This window comes from Tauraco erythrolophus, chromosome 12, assembly GCF_009769465.1.
Source record: "Tauraco erythrolophus isolate bTauEry1 chromosome 12, bTauEry1.pri, whole genome shotgun sequence".
NCBI classification, from domain to species: domain Eukaryota; kingdom Metazoa; phylum Chordata; class Aves; order Musophagiformes; family Musophagidae; genus Tauraco; species Tauraco erythrolophus.
In genome coordinates, this window is record NC_141476.1 from 8,252,784 (window position 1) to 8,275,545 (window position 22,762).

Below are 22,762 nucleotides of genomic sequence, written 5' to 3' on the forward strand. Positions count from 1 at the left end.
CAAGTAGCTTGATCTGGACTCCTCACCAAGCAGAGAGATTTGGAAAACAGCTTAGAGAACCAGCCTTCAACCAGGTGTTGAGGCTGGAAGCAGCTGGTGCCAAAGCAGGGCTTCCTAAACCGTGCTCAGGGCGGGGTGGCACCTTGCCTTTTTAAGGTTGGCATGTTTGTGAAGTGAGGCACAGCCATGCTAAGAAACTGCCAGAGAAGGTATCAGTAAAATAACTAGGGTTTTTTTAGCTACTTGCTTTCTTTTTTAAATATGCTTCTAGTTTCTCCCTATAATTATGAAAATAAATAACTTGAATGTCTCAGATTCTCTTGTCTAGAAACAGCAGGAAAAAACGTATCTTAAGAAAGAAGCTGCTGTTTTGTTGTTTTTTTTTTTTATAATCTTCCTTTTAACATTTGCAAGTTATCAGCATTGCAAGGATGCTGACAGCGGTGAGCTATCCTGCAGGAGATGGATGGGTAATTGCCGAACAAAGACTTGTGCAATTAGGCTGAGTTAGTGGAAAGTTGGAAAAAAAAAAAAGTTCAGCCATCAGTGAGAGTACCTCCAGGCATCCCTCTGAATGTCCCAGGTGAGCACCATCCCTCATCCAAAAGGCAGATAACCTTTATACTGCTCTCCAGCATTCAGTCTCTGGCCTTTAGAATTGCTGCTCTTCCGATCTTCCCCATGTAAATCATCACACTTCCCCTTTTTATGATATTCTAATTAAGAAAACTGTGATAACAGTAACTAATTATGTCCATAACACATTTTCAAGCACTCTCTCCGCCTGTCAACACTCAGAATGGGAGTCTAAACTTTGGCAAGGGTCCCAGAACCAAAAAAGGGTCTGGAGCAAGATGCCACTAACCTCCTGTCATTAATCTTAGATAAAGAAGTTCCTATGAACCACCAATGAATTCATTTGCTGTCAGTCTCCAAGATCCTTGTACAGCTTTTCTGATACAGCTCAGTTACATTCTTCTAATCGCATGCTCTCAAGCATACAGTCATTACCATTTTACTATCCCATTTCCCAGAATTAATGATACTCGTTTGAAAGGATTGGATATTAGGATGGACTACAAGCAGTGTTTTATCTTTTAGGAGACATTGAACTACATCAGTCTTTTAAAAAAAACTACTAATAGATCAGTGCAATTGAAAAGCTTCCCCAAATACACACAAAACCATCAAGTTCTGTCACCTCGCTGCCTCAGCTGCAACATCTTCCTCCTGGTTCACGGAGCTGCTCAGTGCAGCCTGCATGCACCAGAGAAAGCACGGTCTGGGGAGCCCTTCTTTTCACGGTCAGAAGGGAGAGCTTCTCAGAGCTCCAGGAGAAGTCAAGACATAAGGATTTCCAAAGTTGGAAGAACACAATTGCATTTTAGCATCATGAGACAGCAAAGCTCTGCAGCCCGTTTAGTAGTTTGAGAAAACAAACACATATGTCTAAATGTCAGAAGTTCCAGCAATGAGCAGAGGCTCTCACCTTGCTCTGTTGGGACATCACCAGAAATGTGGTGGCCAATACACCTGACAGGAGGTACCTTGAGCTCTTGTCATTACCAACAAGCCTCTTCCATCTCCAATTCCTCCACCACCACCACCCTCAGCCTAGAGCTGTAACTCCAGTCTCCCCCACCCCAGTCCTAACCGGGACATCTGCCCCCTGCTTCCCACCAGCTCGCCTCCCCCATCAGAAAGCGCTGCTGCCAGCTGCAGCCCTGCAGGCATCTCCGATTGCCTCCACAGGGAATTTTTTTTGTATTTAAAATGATAGAGAACAGACTCCTGACTGTCAATGAGTAGCAAATAAGGGAGTTCAAGTCCCCCTACAGCATCTTTGGCCAACGTGTTTATACTATTTTTCCCCTGGTTTAATTCCTGAGAAAATCATATAATGCACTGGATTTCATATTGTAAAAAGAGATGTAAATCGTTCAAATGTCACAGCCTTGGGCTATACCTGCAACATCAAAGGAAACCCATCATCTTGATGAATAACTGGCGAAATCTGCAAGTATTTGGCTGTTGAGATGGTAGGGACTGCCTCTTTAGGGAGTTTTAATATTTTAGCCATGTCAGGCCTGTGAGTTACAGCTTTTTGCAGTGAGTAAATTGGTTATGTAGATTCATGTGGTCTACAGAACGCAGGATATGTACATAAGATGGCATAAATATGTATTACAGGGCCAACAACTTGTTTTATTTCAATGCTTGACAGGTTACAACTGACATTGAAGAGAATAGTGATGAGCAGCCACTTTGCAAAATCCTCTCTGTAAAAGGCAATTGTATCTGACAGTGATAGTGGTGGGACAAACCTCCACGGTTTTCAGCTAAGCTGTTATGATAGGGACTTGAGCAGCTCTGCAGTGCAGTATCAGATGGTATCTGGTAACGTGATTCGTACTCTCCTGCACTCACTGCAGTTGGAGTTATTGGTCATTTCTTTTGGATGAACTCATACCATGTCTGCGTAACGCAGTAGAGCCCTGCTTGCCATTTAGAAAGCAAAAAGTATAAAAAGGACTAGATAACGAGCCTATTAACAGTGCTAATTTCACTTATATTATCAGGGTTAAAAAACACACAGCTATTGCCAAGCCCACAGGTGCAATTCAGTGTCTGACAAACAGCATGAATCAGATACCAGCAAAGAGCAGCAGCTGGGTTGATGCTCAGGGCACCCCTGCCAGGCGCTGCAGGCACTCCCCACATCTCTCACAACATACTTTCAGAAGAAATGAACCCCTGTCCTTCTGGGACACACGATGCACCATGAAGAGCCTCAAACTCAGACCCCAAACAGCCTGGTTGGATTTCAGGGTGTCACAGCCAATCCATCAGCACCATGCATGGACCAGGCTAATCCAGGCATCTCAACCAGCCTGTTACGCTGACTGCTGTTCCGTGTCTGGACGCCGCAATCTCTGCCCATGGGCTGTAGCATTTGCACGTAAAGAGGAGACAACGCTGGGATGCAGACTGACCAACACAAGCTTGCAAAGCAGCAGTGAAAAAATATTAGCCATCGCAAAAATGAGTAGTTATTTCTCTCCGATGCTACTTTGCACACAGCTACTTTGCACACACTATCAGCTTTCACTGGAGCTCTTTCATGTAATTTACACCATTACAAAATGAAAATAAAACATTGCCATGCTAGAAGAGAAGGCCCTTGCTCCCACTGTGGCTGCGAGAAAAGCAGGTTACACCTCTGCTTGAGAAACTCACACAGCAGTGGTGATGCTGGACTTCCTCAGGGAATATGGCAGGTTTGAAAGTGAAACCATGACCAGGCTCACAGGGGAGGATTTGGCATGGCAAGCAGACTACAAAGGTTGATCTGTTACTACAAAACACACCTCGAGGGGTTTTTCCTTCTGATCCTAGGCAACAAGAGCAGGAAGGACTAGGTGCAGGCTCTCTCAGGGCAATTTTACACTAAAATGCAGTTATCTCCTACAACAGTGTCGATGGGGGGGGGGGGGGGGTAGTGGCCTGGGTTGAATGGGAAAAGTGAAGGAAAAATTAATGGAAAAAAAGTTAAGTTTCAATTGAAATGTATTTAATGATTAAAAGAAGCTAAAGAAAATTGTTTTCCCCTGTAAAAATAAAAGATGTCAGGATATTTTCATTTCACACCCAGAAAGTATAATCTTACTTCTAGAGCTCTCTGTTTTTACTGAGGAGCTAGAATTTTGCAGAGTGAAACAACTCTGAGAAGTATCACTTAGTGGAAAAGCAATTTTTTTTTCTTAGGAGTCATTTCTGAGAGTTTTAACCATACAATGGGATGCAACACAGCATCTGTTTCTTTGGCAAACTATTGCCTCGCATTTGTTTTGGGACATCAACAGCTTTATTCATTATTAAGTATTATTCACATGCCAAGGAAAGATTGGCATTTCTGAGAGATGTTCACAAAATTTCCATGAGTTTTAGCACATGCCTCCTTATTCAAAGTTTACACCAGAAATATGGCATCCACCATCCTCTTGTCCTTAAAAATATTTCTCTCATTCATCAGCGCATGGTTTAGATCAAAACCAGAAGGCAGGAACAATTCCAGTCAATGATCTGGATCAGACAGTCCCTTGTCTGAAAGATACACATCCAGAAGTGATGAGCTGTTGATCACTTGGGGGGAAAAAAAAAAAGCAAACCCTAAAAATGCTTTGTAAGTGAACTGCTTATTGAGAAAGAGATCTAATTTGCAGCTCATCACCTGGCTATGTCAGCCCTACATCGATTGCTGCTATTACGCTGCTGATGGATGGCACTTCTGAGACCACAGTGCTCCCCCCAGCTCTGTGCACACGTGGGAAAGACACCAGGCGCAAAAATTATCAAATCATAGGTGAAACCAGACTGGCCCTAGTCTGTGATGAACTGTACATGAAATATGAGTGTTTCTTAATGCAGATGCCCTCAAACTCTTCCATCTTACTCCAAGGAAAGCCCAGCTCCTCTGTACATATGCCCCAGGCTGCCCACAGGGTTTTACCCACGGCAGAGCTGGACAGGCACAGAGAGGTTTTGCCCAACCGCCATCCCCATGCCGGGCAGAACTGGCAAGACAGAACCACTCTCCGTAAGGAAACCTGGCCAAAAAAAACCAGCAGAGATGATGTCACTCTTCCCGAGATGATAAGTAGCTGAGCTCCATAAAAGTTAGAATTGATTCAGAAAAGGCAATGAGACACTCTCCACGAGCAAAGCACAGGGCTGACCCCTTCCATGCAGGGTCCCAGAAGGTCCCATCTGCCATAACCCCATTCCAAGAATCCCTTTTAAGCCACAATTTCACAGATCTTAAAACCATATATTTGAATATTTTCATGCATATAAAGATCTGCTTCACTATCCGTTTAGGATAAGCCAGTTAACTGATAGCTTCCACCTATAAAATCCATTTGGCTGCACCAAGCATCAAGGCATGAACAGAATCAAGACAGCATGAGAGTATGTCTGCAGAGCTTCAAGCTTGAGCCAGAAGCCTATGTTCGTAACTCTAAATGCTTGTATACACACACCCCTAGCTCGGATTTACCAGTGAAAATAGCTGATTTGAGAACAAATGCAGTGCTTGTGGCCTGCTGCCCACACCCATCCCCACGGTGGCTGCAGTACATCTCAGACATCTACCGAGTGGCTGCAGCTTCCAGCTCAGCAAATCGAGCCAACTTGCATTGGCTGTGCTTCCACGTGCTCATTCGTGTCCTGCAGCAGCTCAGCAGCTGCTTTACAGCTGATTGAGATGTCTCTGGCAGAGAGGAAATGAAACTGTACAAAGCCACCCTTTTTGTGAGCTAGAGCTCAAGCACACACTTACGCCAGGCTCTGAGTTAATTCACTTCACCCACTGTGTAGGCAAGGGCAATCTTCTCCCCCTGCAACATGTAGCCATATTAAGTGTCTCCCTCTACTTACAAAGATGCTCTGTTTGCATCCCTCACTCTTAGGATATACCTTTTGCCAGGTGACACCATTCATCAAGCATGGCACATTCCTTCTTTCATTGGGTCAGGCACAGGAGCTGGTATTTATAGGCTTTCATGGGCCTTGGATACCTTAAATATCTTTCTGTTAGTATATACAGAACCAAAGTCATCTCCAATTTGGGAAAGAGCCAGCTGTAACGTGGCTTCTTCATCAGACAGGCTTAAAGTCTGCATTCAACCCTGCAGACGGCACTACCGAAAGCTGAGGCCCAGCAGCAGTGTAGGAGAGATATACGTGCCTTTAAGTCTCCAGAGGCACTGCCTGTGTCGATGACCACCTGCTGACTTTGCTTACCAATCATTTACATAAAAGTGCATTTATACAGGGAGGGCTCCTTTACAGAGCCAGGCTCGGATATTTGCCCACATGCTTTATTTAGACCATTACTCCAGCATTGCAATACAGATAGAGGCTGCAAGACACACCAGGGGTTGTCAGGTGTTTGAAGCCCCCAAGTAAAGATGGCCTGTTGCAAACCCTGTCCCAAAATAACTCCAATTTTAGCTTGGGGATCCCAAGACCCCTATAAACCAAGACATCATGTCTGATGTTACAGGGTGCTCACTGCATTTTTCTAGTAGGTGTCTCAAAATGAGTTTTTTTGAAGATACAATACTGCAAAGCCTGGGTTATTTATGTTTATATTAGGAATCATTTACCCTTCAGAAGAAGCTATATTACAGAGACAAAGAAAAGTCATATATACAGTGGGGGTAGAATCTGTTATGCATGAGACAAATTTCTACAATTATTTGTCTCAGTAAAGGTTATTTAATTTAGTGAGATATGTTGTACTCAAGTGTTTAAATTAGAAACCTGCTTCGAGCTGAGGATCTTTGATTAGACAAAGAGGAGAACAGTAATCACTTGGAGCACTGCACACAAGGGGCGAGCAGCCACTCAGAATCCCTAATTTGTAGCTTATTTATGCACTGCAAAGCCCACACACCTTAATGGTTTAGATATTCTGCTTTTATGCCAAATGACTAAACGCTCCTTGTGTGAGCAGACAGCCACTCGCAGTCAGGTCATTTGTCTTTCAAAATTGCAGCACAGCAATCTTGTCCTCTCTGGTTGCAGGTCTCTCTCTAGGCACAGGCATCTCGAGGTGGCTCCATTTCAATACCCATCATTTGTGAACCTGCTGTGGGCAAGTTCAAGCAGACAGCAAAGTAGTAAAATTGCTTCTCAATATGCAAACCGTGATCATTACCGAATGCTGTGGAAGTATCAACACGTCACTGTGCACAGTGACCACAGGAGAGCTACTTCTAGAAAGACAGTAAGTTTCCTTCATCCCAGCAACAGACCCCTATTTATGTAGGCTGTGGGTGAGAAGCCTGAGCCAATGAGCAACCTGTTCAAACACATCAGGACCAAGGTAGCATCTCACCCCCAGACACTTTAACATGGCTCTTGTTAACACTGTAACAGGAGCATGGGGCTCCCTGACTTGTCTTCAAATCTAGATCTTTCCCTGAGGTTGAATTGCAGATGTAGGATCTGGGAGCTTCTTTCCTCAAGCTGCAGCACTGGCAAGCCCCAGCTGCCTGCTGCAGGATCAGAGCCCTTGCTGGAGGAAGGACGCACTTGCTGGGCAACGAGTGCAGGAGGATCACGGCATGTAGCAGGCTCCAGGATGGAGTTCGCCCTCCTCATCTTAACAAGAAACCTGTCACTGCTGAAGGACTGGTAATGCACTGATAAAAACTAACTAGACCCATAGCTCTGTGTCCATCACCTCTGGTCTAACATTGGCTCTGTGGTGGAGTCAGAGATGGTCTGAGCCTTTTTAGCCACGCTTTTGATAAAAGGCACTGCAAAGCCTCTATTGCCCTGAGCTACAGACACACAAACAGACCTCCGTGATCTCTTCAGGAGCACAAGACCCCTGCAGAGAGCCAGGGACCCACGCTGGGTTCTTGAGCTGTATGGGCTGGTAGGAGACACCTCTGTCCTGTGCACGTGGGAGCAGATGCCCACCAGTCTGCTCCTGGCTCACAAAGGCGATTGCTCACAGTCCTGTCACAGGGGTAAAAGGATAAATGAAAAGCCACCAGCACCTTCCGCAGAGGCGAGCACAGATACTGCTGTTATCTCTACAGCAATTTTTAGTGGCATCAGCAGGCACCACACTCAGTGGTGCAGTTGAAAACTGTTGTGTCTGGGATCAGCAGAGAGATCTTTGCCTGCTGTCTTTGCTGGTACATGAGCACATCTTACATTAATTCATCAAATTAAGAGCCCTGCAGTAAAGCAGAGAAAATGTGTTGGGGAAAAAAAAGTTTGTTAAATATGGTCAACAGCACCCACACCCTGCGGCATAGCAGGCACACAACAGAGTCCCTGGGCCAAAGTCTGGGCTGGGGCGCAGTCAGGAAGCCCCCCTTAACACAATGAACATGGACAGCCAGGACCTGGGCTTGTATGTCCCAAAGCGTATATGGAAGGAGAGGGCTCAGTGCAGGAGTGAAGGGAGACGTGATGATAAACTTATTGTAGGGTGTTTGTTCCCAATGGCAGGTGTCAGGGCGGCTTTGTGGCTTGGACTATTAACGCAGGGAAGCACCTAGGAGCAGAGCACTGGGAGCTGGGATTTGGCTGGGCTAATATACATTTAAAGAGAGCACATGGTATTGTGCTATACATCTCAGTGTGTGAGTAACTCCGGTTACCCCAGCACGGGCACCGTCCGTGCCCAGCCTATCTCCTCCGGCTCCACCAGCAGCCCCGGGAAGGTCACTTCCCAGGGAGTCCCTGCTCACCCTTCCTCACCCCACACCACAGGTTTGGGGGTTCAGCTGGCTGGGCCTTTGATGGCTGCTGCTTGAGTCAGTCTGCTCACCACAGGGGAGGATTTGGGGTTGTAGCCCTCCTTGAAACCAGGTTCACAAAGAGCATCTCCAGGACCCCTGTTATTGTAACTAACACAAGCCCCTTGTGGTTTTGGTCTTGTATTTCTAGACAGGCTCCCAAGTCCCAGCCTTCCTTCCATCCCCAAGGAACCATTAACTAATGAGTAATTGAGAGACTTGATTTTGGAGCAGCATCTCAGAGTTCACTTGAGCACACATCATGTGGGACCCGGCATTTGGCTCCCACTGTGTGCACCTGTGAGAAGGGGCTCTCAAGAAAAACTGATGGCTTTTCTGCAGTAATTGCTTTCAGTTGCAATGCAGCAGTGTATTACAGACAACATGGCAAACCAGCTGTCGGCACGGCCCCCCTTCCCCTGCCATCTCCCTGTGAACTCATGGGCTACTTTAAAGCAGAGGAGCTCCTGAACGATCAGATTAAGATAAATAAATAATGATAACAATAATAATAATAAAGTGGCCCATGCCAGGAAAAACCCAAACCTTCATGGAATATTTGGCACCTTTTGGACGCTGATTGGCAGTGAGAGAGAGAAGAGTTATTAAGCTATGAGCAAGGCTGGCTTTGTACTCTTTATACTCTTTCTGCCAATAAATCAGTCTTCAGCTCACAGGAGAGGAAAAAAAAGTATTTTTTAAGATCTCTAGCCACAACTGTCTGTGGTGAACAACCCTCTCTCATTAACATCAATGCCAGAGATGTGAGAAACAACAAACACGATACAGGGTTTTAAAAGAGGGCCCTGGGGTAGGAGTAGGGGTATGGACATCTGTTAGCTTCAGTACCTGGCAAAGCAGGGGAAGTTTTGTCAAGAACATCAGCAGCAGCAGGGAGGAACCAAGACAACACATCACACCAGCATGGGAGAGGAGCAGTGACCAGCTGAGCTATTGCCTGCTCCTTTTAGCAGCATTTTAATGCCAAAGGGCTTCTGACAAAGCCCCTCTCCAAGGCACTTAAAGCTGCTAGAACATCACAGGATGAGAGGAAGGATCCTTTAACACATTAATAACCAAAATGATTAAAAAAGCCCCCAAAACACAAGGGTAGGAATCAGCCCTAGCTTTTCCACAGAGGAGGGAGGTTTCCAGGGATCTGTACTGCTCACTAGTCATAAGTAGCCTGGAAAGTCATTTAGAAGCAAGACGAAGTTTGTAGGTGAGATAAGTCAGGACAGTAGAAATTGGAGATTTTGTATTTATATATGCCCACAGAGAGAGATTTTATATATAGATTATATTAATATATGTATATTATACACATTGCATATAATACAGCTTGTGTATAGATAAGCAGAATTATATTATCTATTTTTTTAACATATATGTTTTATATATACACACACAAATATATATAAGCTAATGGCCACCCCCTTTGCTGCAGCCTTTCCCTGGGCACCAGCTGCTCTCCTAGGGCAGGTGTGGAGGGAGGCAGTTAGCGATACTGAATGCAGCACAGCAGCATGCAGGGCTCCGTGGAGCAATGACAGCAGAAACATCTTAGCAGCCAGTTAAATGCATCCCCCTGGAGCAAACTGTGTGCCACACTCTGAGCCTGGGTACCAGTTGGTCCCAGGAGCCAAACCCTCCTGTTCTCCCCCAAGGAAGCACACGCAGCACGGCTGCATCAGCCGGTTTCCATCCCTGCCAGGCAGCAAGACAGACAGACAAATGGGACAGCCACTCTCCAGCAAGAGCCACATAAACAGTTTCCAGAAAAGTCTGTAGTAAGAGCAGAGTGTGTTTTTAGGAGTCATTACAGAGACCTGAGATGTTGCAGCAACTGGTACCATGGAGTTTAAAAATGTAAGTTTCAGTTCATTTGTTCATTAGCCAATAATTCAGGTTCTAGTCTATTATTTTAGCAACTGATTGAATATTTCAATTGATCTTAAAGTACCTATTGGCTCCTCTTAGCTCATAGTACTCACTAGGATGCATAGATCTAGCCAGGAACCTTATGAAATAATTGTCAATAGCAAAACACTCCCAGGTCACAGGAGAGCACACAGACAGCTCAGGTGGCTTCCAGCTCAAGAGGACAATCCTGCCTTCCCTAAGACCTTGGCACTTATGAAAAGAAGAAGCAAGACCAGATAGGGCCTTCTTAAAGCTGCTGACATGCAAGCTTTGTGCTCAAGACAGCTTCACAACTGAGTTAAGTCAAGGACACCAACAACCCCCCGACTTTAACACCAGCATTTGTTTTCTTGCATATTAATAAATCTCTGATGAAAGGAGACATTTTACATACCTGTAAGGCAGTGCAAAACAGCTCTCCAGTCTGCTCAGCCTTGGAAGTCCAGCACCATGACCTCTCTCCAGAGGGCTCTGCAGAAGAAAAGTGTTTTCCCTTTATCAGAATTTCTAAGCTGATTTGAAACACAGCACCTGGGAGCTCCCAGTTAAATGCTTAAGGAAGAGCTGCTAAATGTTTTCCTGGGCTAGAAAAACAGAGAAAACCACAACTAAAATATTCTTTCTTGAAGCCCCTGGCTATAACAGCTCTGGGGAGCAGCTGGCATGTGCAGAGCATGGCTACCACCCAGTAAAGTTAAAAGCCAGTTTCCTTAGGTGACATTTTCCACTGTGCTAGATACCCACATTCAGCATCCAAGAAAATCAGTCATTTCAGATTTGAAAGGTCTCCAGACCCAGCCTTGAGCTTCCTTCAAGTCCAAAGCTCACACCCCTCTTACACCAGCAATCTCTACTCCCACAGAGGAAGTAAAATTCCCCAGACCCTTCACTGAACAACAGAGACCTGTATCCTCCACCATGTGTCTGCAGCACTGCCTACCTGTACCAGGACATCAGCATGTCACCAACATCTCAGACCTCAAACATGCACTCCAGCATCCCCAGCCCCACTTTGCACCCACGCACTGGGACAGCCTCTCCCTCCTGCTCTGCAGCACCATTGCTCCTCAACCACAACCCAGCATCCCAAGCTCAACATAGCTTGAGATTTGCTGGATAAATTCAGATGTGCACAGAAAAGCCTTCTTTTTAACCCAACTCTGCTACAGGGGCAGCTCTCATCAACCTCTAACAGCAGTAAAAAGCCTGCAGTTCTACAGTCTCAAGAGCTATAATAAATATTGGAGAAGAGTTAAGCATTGCTCTTTTATTTGATATGCTTACCCACTCTTTCCCTCACATACACTCAAGCACTCCAGGCATTGCTTCACCTCAGGATGCATTCAGCAGAAGGCTTTAGGTGCTCATTAATTAATGCCTAATTTGTGTGGGCCTCTGCTTACAATTCTTATGCAAATTGCTCTCAAATTGTGTTCTGTTTTCAGCTGAGCTGAATCCAAGCACTAAAAAGCCAGAAGAGGAAAGACAAATTGAGGAGTATAGGTGCAGGTGATAAAGCTTTTCTCTTCCTCAGAGGCTTTGCAATAACCTTGGGTTGTGTGTACTACAAGCATGAATTCCGAGAAGAGATAAAGAGAGCTGTAATGGCTGAGTCTTGCAGAACATGCCACTTAAGAGCTGCTGTTGGAAAGAAACTAACGATAAACAGTCACTGATGTGTTGGTTATTAATGTGGTGTTTTCATATAAACTCTTTTTCCTCTAGGAATATGACAGTTTTTTTCTAGAGGAGAAAAAAAAAGAGCTTTTTCCGTATAATTTAATCATTGTTTATGTTGCCTGGTATTAACACAGCATTTGACAAAGCCACATCTAGTATGATCCGGTTCTAATTTGTACTCTTTATTACAGTTTGTTGTAGCTGCTTAATTAAAGTTTGTCAGGGAAGTAATCAGCCTTATTTCCATAGTGAGATAAGTTCAATAAGAAGGTAATTTTGCAATTTGTTTTCATTAGTTAATTAGTCAAAACCCTATAAAATCCAGATAGTGGGGTATAAGCCCGGGGAAGTTGTGACACCAGCTACAGTGTCCAAGGAAAGAGGGATATTTATCTGTTGACATTCTGTCCCTGACGTGTTTTTTGCCCCTTTCAGCTTTAGAGAAACAAACTCTGTCATATAATGCTTAACCTGGATGTCTCCACTAGTGTGTGTTGTCTCCACATAAAACTCAAAATACCATCATGTGGGGATGGAGGAGGAACAACTAAGTCAAGAGAAATCTACCAAGAGATGAGGAAAATGGGTCAACATCTGTACACAGGCTTCCTCCAACAGCCCCAGGTGTCAAAGTAAACCAGTCTCATACTCCTGGGAAAAGGAACGGAAGAAACCATGGGAGGGCTTGCTGGGCCACAGCTGGAGGAGAAGGAAAAGTCTCAGGGTTGGGTTGTAGATCTTTCTACTTGTTCCCCCTGTAAGAATACTCAGACTGTTTCCAGTGCTGGTGAGCTTTGTTTTTCAAGCTCAAGCAGAGACCTAGCATACGTCAATTTATCCAAAGAGTTGTCCTAGCTTTAGCTGCCTTTCTAGAGAGCTCATATTTAATTTTGTAGCATCGACTAATACTTAACAAACCACGCAGTAATCACATGCAGCAAGGCAAGACTTTCACCAAAGATCATTCACTGTGATGCTTGTTCTCCTTTGCTCCGGCGATGCTAGGGTGCCCAGAGGACAACTAGCTGCTGCGTGCAGGAGGTTGCAAGGGTAGAAGAGCTCCTGGTATCCTGTACGTCACTTATTGATCATCTCAGGACAAGCAGGGGCTTGATTTTGCCCATGGATGAACTTCTGCATACGTTTGGGCTGACGGTTTTACTGGAAGGTTAGAAAATGCCCACTTGAGGAACTGCTTCCTTCCACCCGAGAGGTCCTGGCCTCTCATTGATTTCAGCAGCAGCTCCACAGGCACATGCGCTATGGTTTGCATTTCTCTAGACATCAAGATCCAGCAGACAGCAACAGAGAAATCTGGATCATGGCAAGGGGAATAAAACAAAGAGGAAATCACAAATGGAAATTGGTCCCTTGGCTCCAGGGGTTGCACTGTGGGTGTCAGAAATGGGAAGGTGCCACCCATCCCCGCAAGGGGCTGCAGCTTGTGCTGCCATTGTGAGAGGAGCCATCACCTGGGGGACAGCTTGGGCAGTGGGGGTCCCTGCCTGTCCAGAGGCCCTCAGTACTCCATGTCTTGTTTGAGACTCAATGACTCTTTGGTAAGATGTTACACACTCATTCGCTATAAAACCCAATTTGTGTTTTGGTCCAGAGGAGCCAAGCACCAGCTATGATTCTCTGTGCAGGAGATCCTTTCCAAGCTGGCCTTTTTGGAGCCTTTGAATGGGAGGAATGATGATTGAGGCACTACACCAGATATGCACAGCTAGCTTCTGCTACAGACCCTCATTGCTGGTCTTGGGCCGATCCCATGCGTTTCTTTATGTTCACTTCGGGGGATCACGGTTTCTGCACCTCTCTATGTGCTGGATGCTGGGACTGACTCTCATTATGGCTGTGCATAGCATAAACTCACTCCTACAATAACAATGAATAAAAGATAAGTCCCGTGGCTCTGAATCTATCTAAGTCTAACGGCTGTTTTGTGCGGTTGGGGATTGGAGGGACAGTCTGATATATCTGGCTGCTGAACACCATTTCCTATTTACCTTTGCTGGAGGAGGACTCAGAACTAGGGCTATAAACACTTGCGGGATGAGGGAACAGCAGGTGAACAAAATGAGAAGACACAGCTTCGCTGGAAACCTTGTAAAGCACTGGCTGCAGTAAAAGTCAATGCAAGAATTAAAAGCTGTCAGTTCAGAAAGCCATAAAACCACCATGTCTTCTTTACCTAACTTCCCTGACTGAGCTTGAAACAATGAGATTCTCTTTTTTCCAGGAGGTGTTTCAGAGTGGTCCATTGTGGCTCACAAGCTATCACATTTTGGAGAGGACATAATTCTGGGACAAAGCTTTTCATCTGCTCTGTGGTGAGCTCCTAAGGAGATGCACCACGTAGCATCTTTCTGAGTCATTCCGATACTACTGAAGAAGGTTTTCCTACCATGTAGCCACAATTTAACTGCTGTTTTGGTGGGCTATGATGCAAACCTTTGCCTCTCTTTGCATAGTGACCTGCTGCAATAACCACTTGAGTGGACATAACAAGCAGCTGCCGAGAAGATTTCATGGGCCACAACATGTGGAGGTACTGAGGTGGGTACAAAGTGTGTTCAACCAAGGCAATTTTTATTTTACATCAAAAAGTAACACAACACTTACTTTGAGGGAGGAGGAGACAGGCAAAACGTCTCTCAGACTGTAAGGTTTCCTCAGCATCCAGGCTCCAGTGCCTTGGACAGGAGGTCTTGCTGAAGGTGTAGCAACAGGGAGACAATTGGGGATTGTGTTTCTCTTTCCTGAAAGATTTGTGCAAAGTTGCACACGCAGTGCGTGTGACTCTAGGGTCCCAGTAGAAAGCTGAACGTGCAAAACCCTGCTGTGGCTCACCCCCTGAAGGTCAGTGAACTGGACGCGAGAGCTCCCCCATGATCTGGGAGAGCACCTTGGAGACTAAACTAAAGCCAGATTTTCAAAACCTTCCAAGTCCAGCAAGCCAGATATGAAGTAAAAACTCATGAGGAGAGGCTGTAGGTGTGCTAATTAAAGCATGAGAATGAATCTGCCTTCCTGAGCTGATATTTGGAAATGGAAGCTGAAGATCTGAGACTGAAGCTGTCTCTGACCCCTGTTTCTCCTCTGGCAGTCATCTGAAAGCTCACTTAACGGCAGAGATGACTCAGACTTTTCAGAACGGAACTTTAAACTTAGATCCAAAGTCTGCAGAGCTTCCCAGGGTGACTGTTCACACCTGGACACTGCAGCTGCACAAATCCCAATCCAACCCCAAGCTCACAGAGTCAGGTTTTGACTAGGTGCTCTTCATGCTGCCTTCACTTCTAGGGCGTATGAGATACTGATATGATGTTCACACTAGCTGAGGCAGAGGAGCCTGCAGATTTCATCAGTTTAGCTGCCTGCTCGACTTCTTAGCACTTGCGTGGGCTCTGCTATGAGAAATCAATGGCGAACTTCCATCACTTCCAATAGGAGCAAGCTAGGAACAAAACAAAGCCCAACAGTAGCCTTTTAAGCAAGCTTTTAGCCAGCTCCCCGAGGATGCAGCCAGACACGCTGTCTACGCCAGATCAGCTTCAAAGCCGTTAGCTGAGAGTGCTCAGGGCAGCCACAAATAGTCTGAGCTAATAAAAGAGCATCTTCCACAGTCAAGCTGCAAAATTCTGCCTACTCCTAACCACAAGAAGATGCTGAGGCTCTTCCAAGTCCGTCTTTCTGCTTTTGAGCATCAGGCAGGACTTTTAAGGACTGATGCAGATCAAGCCTTGCACATCCCATTCTCTTTGTTCAAAAACTCTTGCAGAAACCATCACAGTGTTTCTTGGAAAGCCATGGTCTTCTGTATGAGAAGCCCAGTGTAGACTGGCATCCAGTTCCAGCTCTGCTACATGTGCTTTTTTTTTCTGTGCCTCTGGTTCCTTCCCTACCATTTGAATCTCTTTGCTATTGAGTTGTTCAGGAATTGCTTCTTACTTTGGATTTCCACTGTGCTTAACACCAGGGGCTTTTGATCGAAGCCAGGGACTCGGGATGCTAGCTCACAACACACTGCATCACAATAAAAAGAGTTTGCACACAATGAGATGACAGTGAATTGACCTGGTAAAAGGCTGTTAAGTTATTAATTCAAGTCACACAACATTAAGAAACATTTCAGCAATAACAGAAACTGTGTTCAGGCCTTAGCAATTTCAAAGAACTCTTTCTTAATTGGCTTCACAATATTGTTCCTTTTGGCTTTTTGTTGTTACAGAGGAATATTAGGAAATTTATGTTTCCAGAGTCACCAGTGGCTCCCAAACAAGCTTTTCAGGGCTGTGCCGTGTTTTCTTTACTTCAGTAATGGGAAAGCCTCCTAAGGACTCTCACATTCAATCTTTCTACCCCAGAGAAGGAGTATCAGCTGAATTTTTAAGTTTTCACAGATCTTCTACCTAGCTAAAACCCAAGCGGATGGAGGAAGAGACTGAGCAACGCTACGCTAAGGACACATTATTAATATGAAGCTGTGATACCTGCATGGATGAGGCTACCAGATGAAATCCTTCTTTTGATCCGGGGTGCTTGAACAGGGTCTGCTTCCTCAGAGGACACAAGCCCAGAAGGGATGGTCTCTAAGAGAGGTTTGCCCTCCTCATCCATCCCTGTGCTCCCATATCCCATCTCTGGGAGGTTTGACGTGCATCCCATGGGGACAGTCATCCTCAGAGCACAGGGCCACTGGTGTCTCAGTGGGAGATGTAGAGGAGGGACATCTCCATGAGCAAGCAAAAGGACAGAAGTGGCTGCCTGCTGGTTTTGTCACTTCTTGCTGCAGGTTTGGTACTGCCTATTCTTGCGACCCACCATCAGAGCAAGAAACTTGACCAATGCAAGTTTTTCTTTGTAGAAAGACCATTTGTGAACATTTAGCTTACAGGCCAGGCCATGTCCTGGCTGAGGTTCACACTCCAGGGAGCAGCACCTTACCTGCTGAGCTTCATTTCAAAACCCACTGCATCCATTTGCATTTCTTCTTTCAGCTCCATCCCACACGACACAAAGACATAGACCTTCCCTCTCAAAACAAGTGGCTGCCAGCCTTCTACTGCAATGTGTCTTTCCTTTGCACCAAAATCCATTATAAAACATCCTCTTAGCTTCTGGAAACACTAAGAGCCTTTTTATGTCAAGGAGTTAAATCTTGTTACTCCGCTGGCATTCATTTCTCTCTTTTAACACCAAAGGTTTTGATCCCTTCCTGTTTAAAACATTATGCACCAAAGCTAAATCATTCTTGTCTTCTCCTTTCCCGACAAGGAAGAAGAGAAAATGAAAAGGGTTGCGATGTTTTGGTGGCTCGCTCATCTTAACTGTCTTGGTAGAGGCTTGTTAAATTCTTACAGGGGATATTCTGTTCCCAGGGCGTAAGACTGCTTTTTGTGCCCCAAAGGGATGTCACAGTGGGCTAAAGGTTGGCGCTGAGCCAGGACCTTGATAGTTAGGAATCAAAACAAAGATTAGGACGATGAGCATTTATTACTTGAGGCTCTGGCCCTAGCCAAGCCCATGGCTGGGTAGCCAATATCACCCAGCTCCAATACAAACACTTTTTCCCCACCATCTCTAGCCTGGACCACCTCTTAGCTAATCTGGATTCTCCTCTTCACAGTTTCATGAAACAACAGACTCGGCTGACTATGTTTAACTAAGTCATCCCTTTGGTCACACGAGTAGAGCGCTGCCAAAGACGCATTGCAAATGCTGGACTTGAAATTCCTTCCTTAGTAATCACTCAATGAAGAAGTCAGCAGGAGGAGGAAATAAAAATAAAGAAATGCTCCTTTAGGAAGGGTTAAGGGTGGGTTGGAAATCTCGAAGGCTAAAGTCAATATTTACCGAAGGCTGTGGCAGATTTTGGAGTTGCTGCCAATTGTGAAACCCATCACTGGTATCGCTGTGCTCAGGGCTGAAGCACCCCGAGGTGACTGAGAGAGTCCTGGGGAGCTGACCGGCCATGCCCTGCGTGCTGCTGCATTTTTGCAGCGGTCTCCCCATCTCCCCACAATGGTGCAGGAGATGATGGAGAGATCTGGGAGAGCATGGGTTGCCTTGCCCTGGCAGTAAGCTGGGCTGGGGGCTGCACCCAGCTGCTAATGGGTGTTGAGGCCTTGGGACTCATTGAGAGGTAGTCAGCACACCCTCCCAAAACACGTACGTAGCGACCACAAAGCTCTGAACACCAACATTTCACTCCATGGTCTGTTTCTACAGAAGAGTGAGTTCAGTCAGGTTTGGACAAGACTTTATTCCATTTAAAAGAGACTAGTACAGAGTATCCAGGCACTCTGTGTTATCTCTATGTGTGGTTGCCTCCTGCTTTCCTTATAAAGTGCCAAGCCATTTCTTCTTCTAAAGCACTGATCATTTTGTGGTTTTCACATTTTTGATCTCCTGCAGCAGGTCAGACATCAGAGTGAGACTGACTAACAAGATCATGAAATCTTCAAAATCGAGTTTGTTCTCCAACTCCTCATCCAGGGCAGAAATTATTTCCTGGTATTTTGGTTTGTTTTCTTGGCCCTATGGAGAATTGTAAATGAAAAAAAAAAAAAGATTAAGCATGAAGTTCCTTTTATATTGCATTATAAAGAAGAAAATAGAAAGATACCTATGTAAAAATTCATGCATTTTTCTATCTTCCCATGCACGTTTTTACATTCACTTTCATATTAGTTTTTCGAAAGGTATCCCAACAGACTCAAACACAAATATTATTGCAATTAGACAGGGGAACAACCAGTCCCCAAAGTTTCCACCTGAATTCAGAATGCGTTTTTTAAAAGACACCTAGTCATGACCAAAAATCTGACAGTGATGATGATGTAGCTGGTAAATGCTGGGAAAAAAATAGAGTCCTGTGTCTTGGTAAAACTGGGGAGAAGAAACAACCAATGAACCAACAAACCATCCCATCCTTCTAACCTTAATATTCAAGACATGTACTCAAATATATACTGTGAAGGTCTCAGAAACTGTTGATTTTACAGACCTAACTTTGGTAGCTGCTATTCTCTGTCCCATTGGACATTACTGTTGGAATGGAAGGGATTATTAAAATTATGTATAGCATCTGTTATTCGTATTTCCTATTAAAAAAAAAAAGAGTTCAAGGATTTTTTTTAGCTTAATAAGCTTCAAAACATCTCATGATTCCAAATTTGATTGGCTGTTGATATTTTCAAGGCCTTTTACCACAAGGTGCCTAGTTTCTAATTTGGTACAAATTCCCCCTTCCCCACCAGTCAAGTGATTTTGTTATTCTTGGAAGCAAAGGTATCATCAACAACGTCTTTACTCCTAAACATCTCTCTCATTGACTTAGATGAGCTCTTTTTACTAGTCCTGCATAGTTTTTTCTACCACTTGATAAAACCGTTGGGTTTTTTTCTGTTTTGTTCTGTTTTAAATTTAGAGACGGGGAAAAAAAAACGTGCAAGAAGTTTACAGCCACAAGTGCCAATACAGCTGTTTTTCACCATACTCAGCTGCCACCGACACCTCGGGTGGGTGACCGATGGAGAAGTGCTTTGTGCTTCCTTTCTGCCAGCGGCACGACTGCGGTGCAGGCACAGGGCTGGCTCGCCTGGGAGGGTCAGTGCTCTGGCAAACTACCAAATGCCTCCTTAAAAGCAGTGGGTTTCTTCTCATCATAAATACAGTCTCTTGTCATTATCTAAGGGTTTGTTTGGTTTGGGTTTTGGTGTTGTGTGGTTTGTGTTTTTTCTTTACAAAAAAGCAAGCAGGTGCGCCAACCATCATCTCTTGCTGTCCCTCCTCCTTTAGCCGCCCGTGTTAGACACAGGCTCAACATAAAGCAACTAATTCACTGAAAATGTTTGTACCAAATCATTAAGGTCTCACTCGGGATTACCCCATGGACCGGTGCCTGCCCTGCTGCAGGACAGAGCCTCAGGTGCCATTCCTTCACCCAAAGCACCTGGCCAGTGCTGACTCAGCATCACCTGATCACCTGAATCCTCTCACCTGTATGAAATGCCGAAACTGGGTTTGCAGCAAGCTTTTGGTTTCAGCTTTGCTGAGCTTGCCCTCGGGGTCAACAGAGTTGTTATACACCAAAGCCGCGGTAGCAAAAGCTTTTTCAAGGTCTGAGCCTTTTCCTAGAGCTAGGGGAAAGGGAAAAAAGTTACCAGCCTATCAGAAAAAGTGGCATTTGAGTCAGAACCATCCTGGGTGGGTGGAAGTCTGTGTAGTTTCATTAAAATTAATGAGACTAAACTGTTTATACCCACAAAGGACCTGGCCCAGATTTTATTTGGAGTGGGCCAGCAACATGCCCCACGTCCCGTGGAAACACACCTCAAAAGGAAGCTTTTGATCAGAGCTGGGGCAGTAACGCAGGGTGATGTGTGAGATCCATCTGGTCTACCCTCATCCTGGGCATCCAGTAAGAACCTGCCACACTATGGGGACAGGCCATGCTGGACATCCCCTGGGAGTGTTTGGACTCCCAATATCCTGTATCAGGGAAACCATGACTCATTTGGGAAGCCTGGTTGAAGAGAAAAACCTGTGTCTGAGCATCAGCACTGCACTTCAGCATGACAGTATGCTTGGGATTTTGGCTGGATTCATTCCCCCCACTCCTGAGCAGCATCCTGCAGACCACACACTCACATTTAGCATCAGGTACCCCACATGATCTGGGTTATGATTTTTAACAGAAAGGCAAACAGAAGGGGAGAGGCAGATCGAATGCAGAAGCACATTGCACGAGATCCTCTCCATTGCACCAGCCAAGGGTCTGCACGGCCTCGCAGCTCTGCCAAACTGCCTGACTGCACTTGGGCTGTGGCCTTGGAAGATCTGAACCCCAAGGGGCAACAAATGGGTCCCTTACCTTTTATTGACGCCAGCTGCTTGGCTATAGGTATGCTGGTAGTGAGAGAGAAAAGAGGCACAGTTATCACCCAGTGAATTGTGTGTGTACATAGTTTCTCCATGAGCAAGTTTGATCATTTCTGTTTCATTTAACACCCCAGGAACTCAAGGCTTCCAAGGGAGACTGAATTTCCTTCACAGCGGAAAGGAAAACGGCCTTTACAAGCAGCACACAACCTCACACAGCTCTATTCTTCACCTAAGCAAGTAGCCTGGAGTTGTTATTAAAGGTGCTTATTAAATAATTTTGAGAGGGGCATTGCGACATCTTTCAAGTAATTTCTTCAGAATGTGAAAGAGCTCCAGGAAGTTTCCCAGTTTTAAGCCCATCCCCATGGAAGCACAGAGGGGTCTGTCATCCCCCACTCACCAGCACTTCCAGTTTGGAACAGACACATAGCTTTCATTTCCAGCAGGACTCACATCTGTAAGAAGCACCTCCCTGCTTTCTATTAAAACCTAAAACCTGCTTACTTTTGCTAAAGTGCTGCAAACTAATCACAGAGCAGCCACCACACAGCAGAAGAGTTTGCTTGTGATAGAGGTAAATACATCCAGATAATGAATTTCAAGACAAAATAGCAGATCACCAGAGATGCAAAGAGCCAAGGGTGACTTACGGCTTGGGCATGCCTGCTGCAGCTGAGGGGATTTTTTTGGTGGAAGCAGGAGCTGGCTGATTGAGTGAGTACTGCTTCGTGCTGGGAACGCTTGCTCTGCAGCCACACATCTTGAGGCCAGGGTGTTTGTGATCTCTAAGCAACTCGAGTAATAGCAAACAGGTGAATTGAAGCTCTGCCCTGTGGCAGCAGCCCGCCTGCAGCCATGCCCTATCAATAATGCAGGTGTTACCCTGTGATCACAGAGCCAGCCAAATACATTGGTCTAAAGCAGCTCCTGTAAGGCAGCACTGCTGGGTTGGCAAGTAGCGTGGCTTTTATTTTATGTGAGAATTTGACAGAAACAAACCAAACTAATGGAGCCTGAATCCCCTTAGATCTGTGGGGATGTAACTTTGCATTATAATAACTGATAATAACTAAGACACTGAACCCATTCAGCTACACGTTATCATTTTAATGGCAAGCTGTTCTAGCATGGGCTAACGTGACTTGCCCCAAGCTATATAGTGGGTTGCTCCTACAGACAGAGTCAGAAACCAAGTGTTTCCTAAATCCTGATCCAGCATTTATCCTAGGTGAGCATGCTCCTGCTCTAATATTTATTCCCCTGGCGCAACGCAAAGAGGAGATCTGTTCTTCCTCCCAACCACCTGCAAAGCAGCATCCAGCACAGAGCCTCTGCTTCTGTTTCTACCTGAACAGATTCTGCCTGCTTCCAAAAGCAGCGTGGAGCCATATGGCAGAGCAGTCACACATTAGAGGAACTGGAAGGGCTCCGATGAACTTTGTTATTTATTGGCATGGATATCGCTATTAGAAAACACACAGCTTGTCACGCTGCCTATCTCTGTGCATGGTCTCCTTTCTGCAGATCCTTTGCCTTAGAGGTGTCTAGACAAGAAAACTTTCGACCTAAAAGACCAAGTGGCTGTTTTAATCCCAGGGTGGTCTATTAACAGGTAGTGACTTCAACTACCTCATCCAGCTCATCATTCCTGGTGGAAGGATATAATACTGATGTTAAAACTACCCAGGATGAGACTTTATGTAACAGGACACACAAAGGAGACTGCAACAGATGGCCTAGAGAATTAAAATGTTTTCCTCATTTAGTAGAAGCTAAATTACTGAAGGCTAATGAATAAGGATGTTCACCACCTTACTGTTCCTGGATTTTAATTATCTTAAAAAGCATGGGAAAAGAGAACCTTTAATTTTCCATCTAAGAGTGTCATTACTCAAACAATTCAGAGCCTTTTTCTGAGAGGTTTAAGCTGTCTTAGATCTCTAGTG

The 22,762-nt window shown here is 45.2% G+C and overlaps 1 protein-coding gene across 1 annotated transcript; it reads right to left on the reverse strand.

Moving 5' to 3' along the window:
• Positions 1–18,308: 18,308 nt before the first annotated feature.
• On the reverse strand, positions 18,309–21,673 carry SNTN (sentan, cilia apical structure protein). The gene is made up of 4 exons (XM_009988344.2): positions 21,467–21,673; positions 20,806–20,840; positions 19,932–20,071; positions 18,309–18,467 (listed from the first exon to the last, which is right to left on the reverse strand). The coding sequence occupies exons 1-4, from the start codon at positions 21,574–21,576 to the stop codon at positions 18,309–18,311; spliced, it is 444 nt and encodes a 147-aa protein (XP_009986646.2). The 5' UTR covers positions 21,577–21,673.
• Between the last annotated feature and the right edge of the window lie 1,089 nt (positions 21,674–22,762).

What these genes read in the sequence shown, in the direction of transcription:
- SNTN (XM_009988344.2), bottom strand. Translation starts at nt 21,576, where the DNA reads ATGTGTGGCTGCAGAGCAAGCGTTCCCAGCACGAAGCAGTACTCACTC. An exon ending in GCAGCTGGCGTCAATAAAAG is followed by an intron (nt 20,072 to 20,805) that starts GTAAGGGACCCA and finishes CCTTTCCCCTAG; the next exon opens with CTCTAGGAAAAGGCTCAGAC. An exon ending in AGTTTCGGCATTTCATACAG is followed by an intron (nt 18,468 to 19,931) that starts GTGAGAGGATTC and finishes AATTCTCCATAG; the next exon opens with GGCCAAGAAAACAAACCAAA.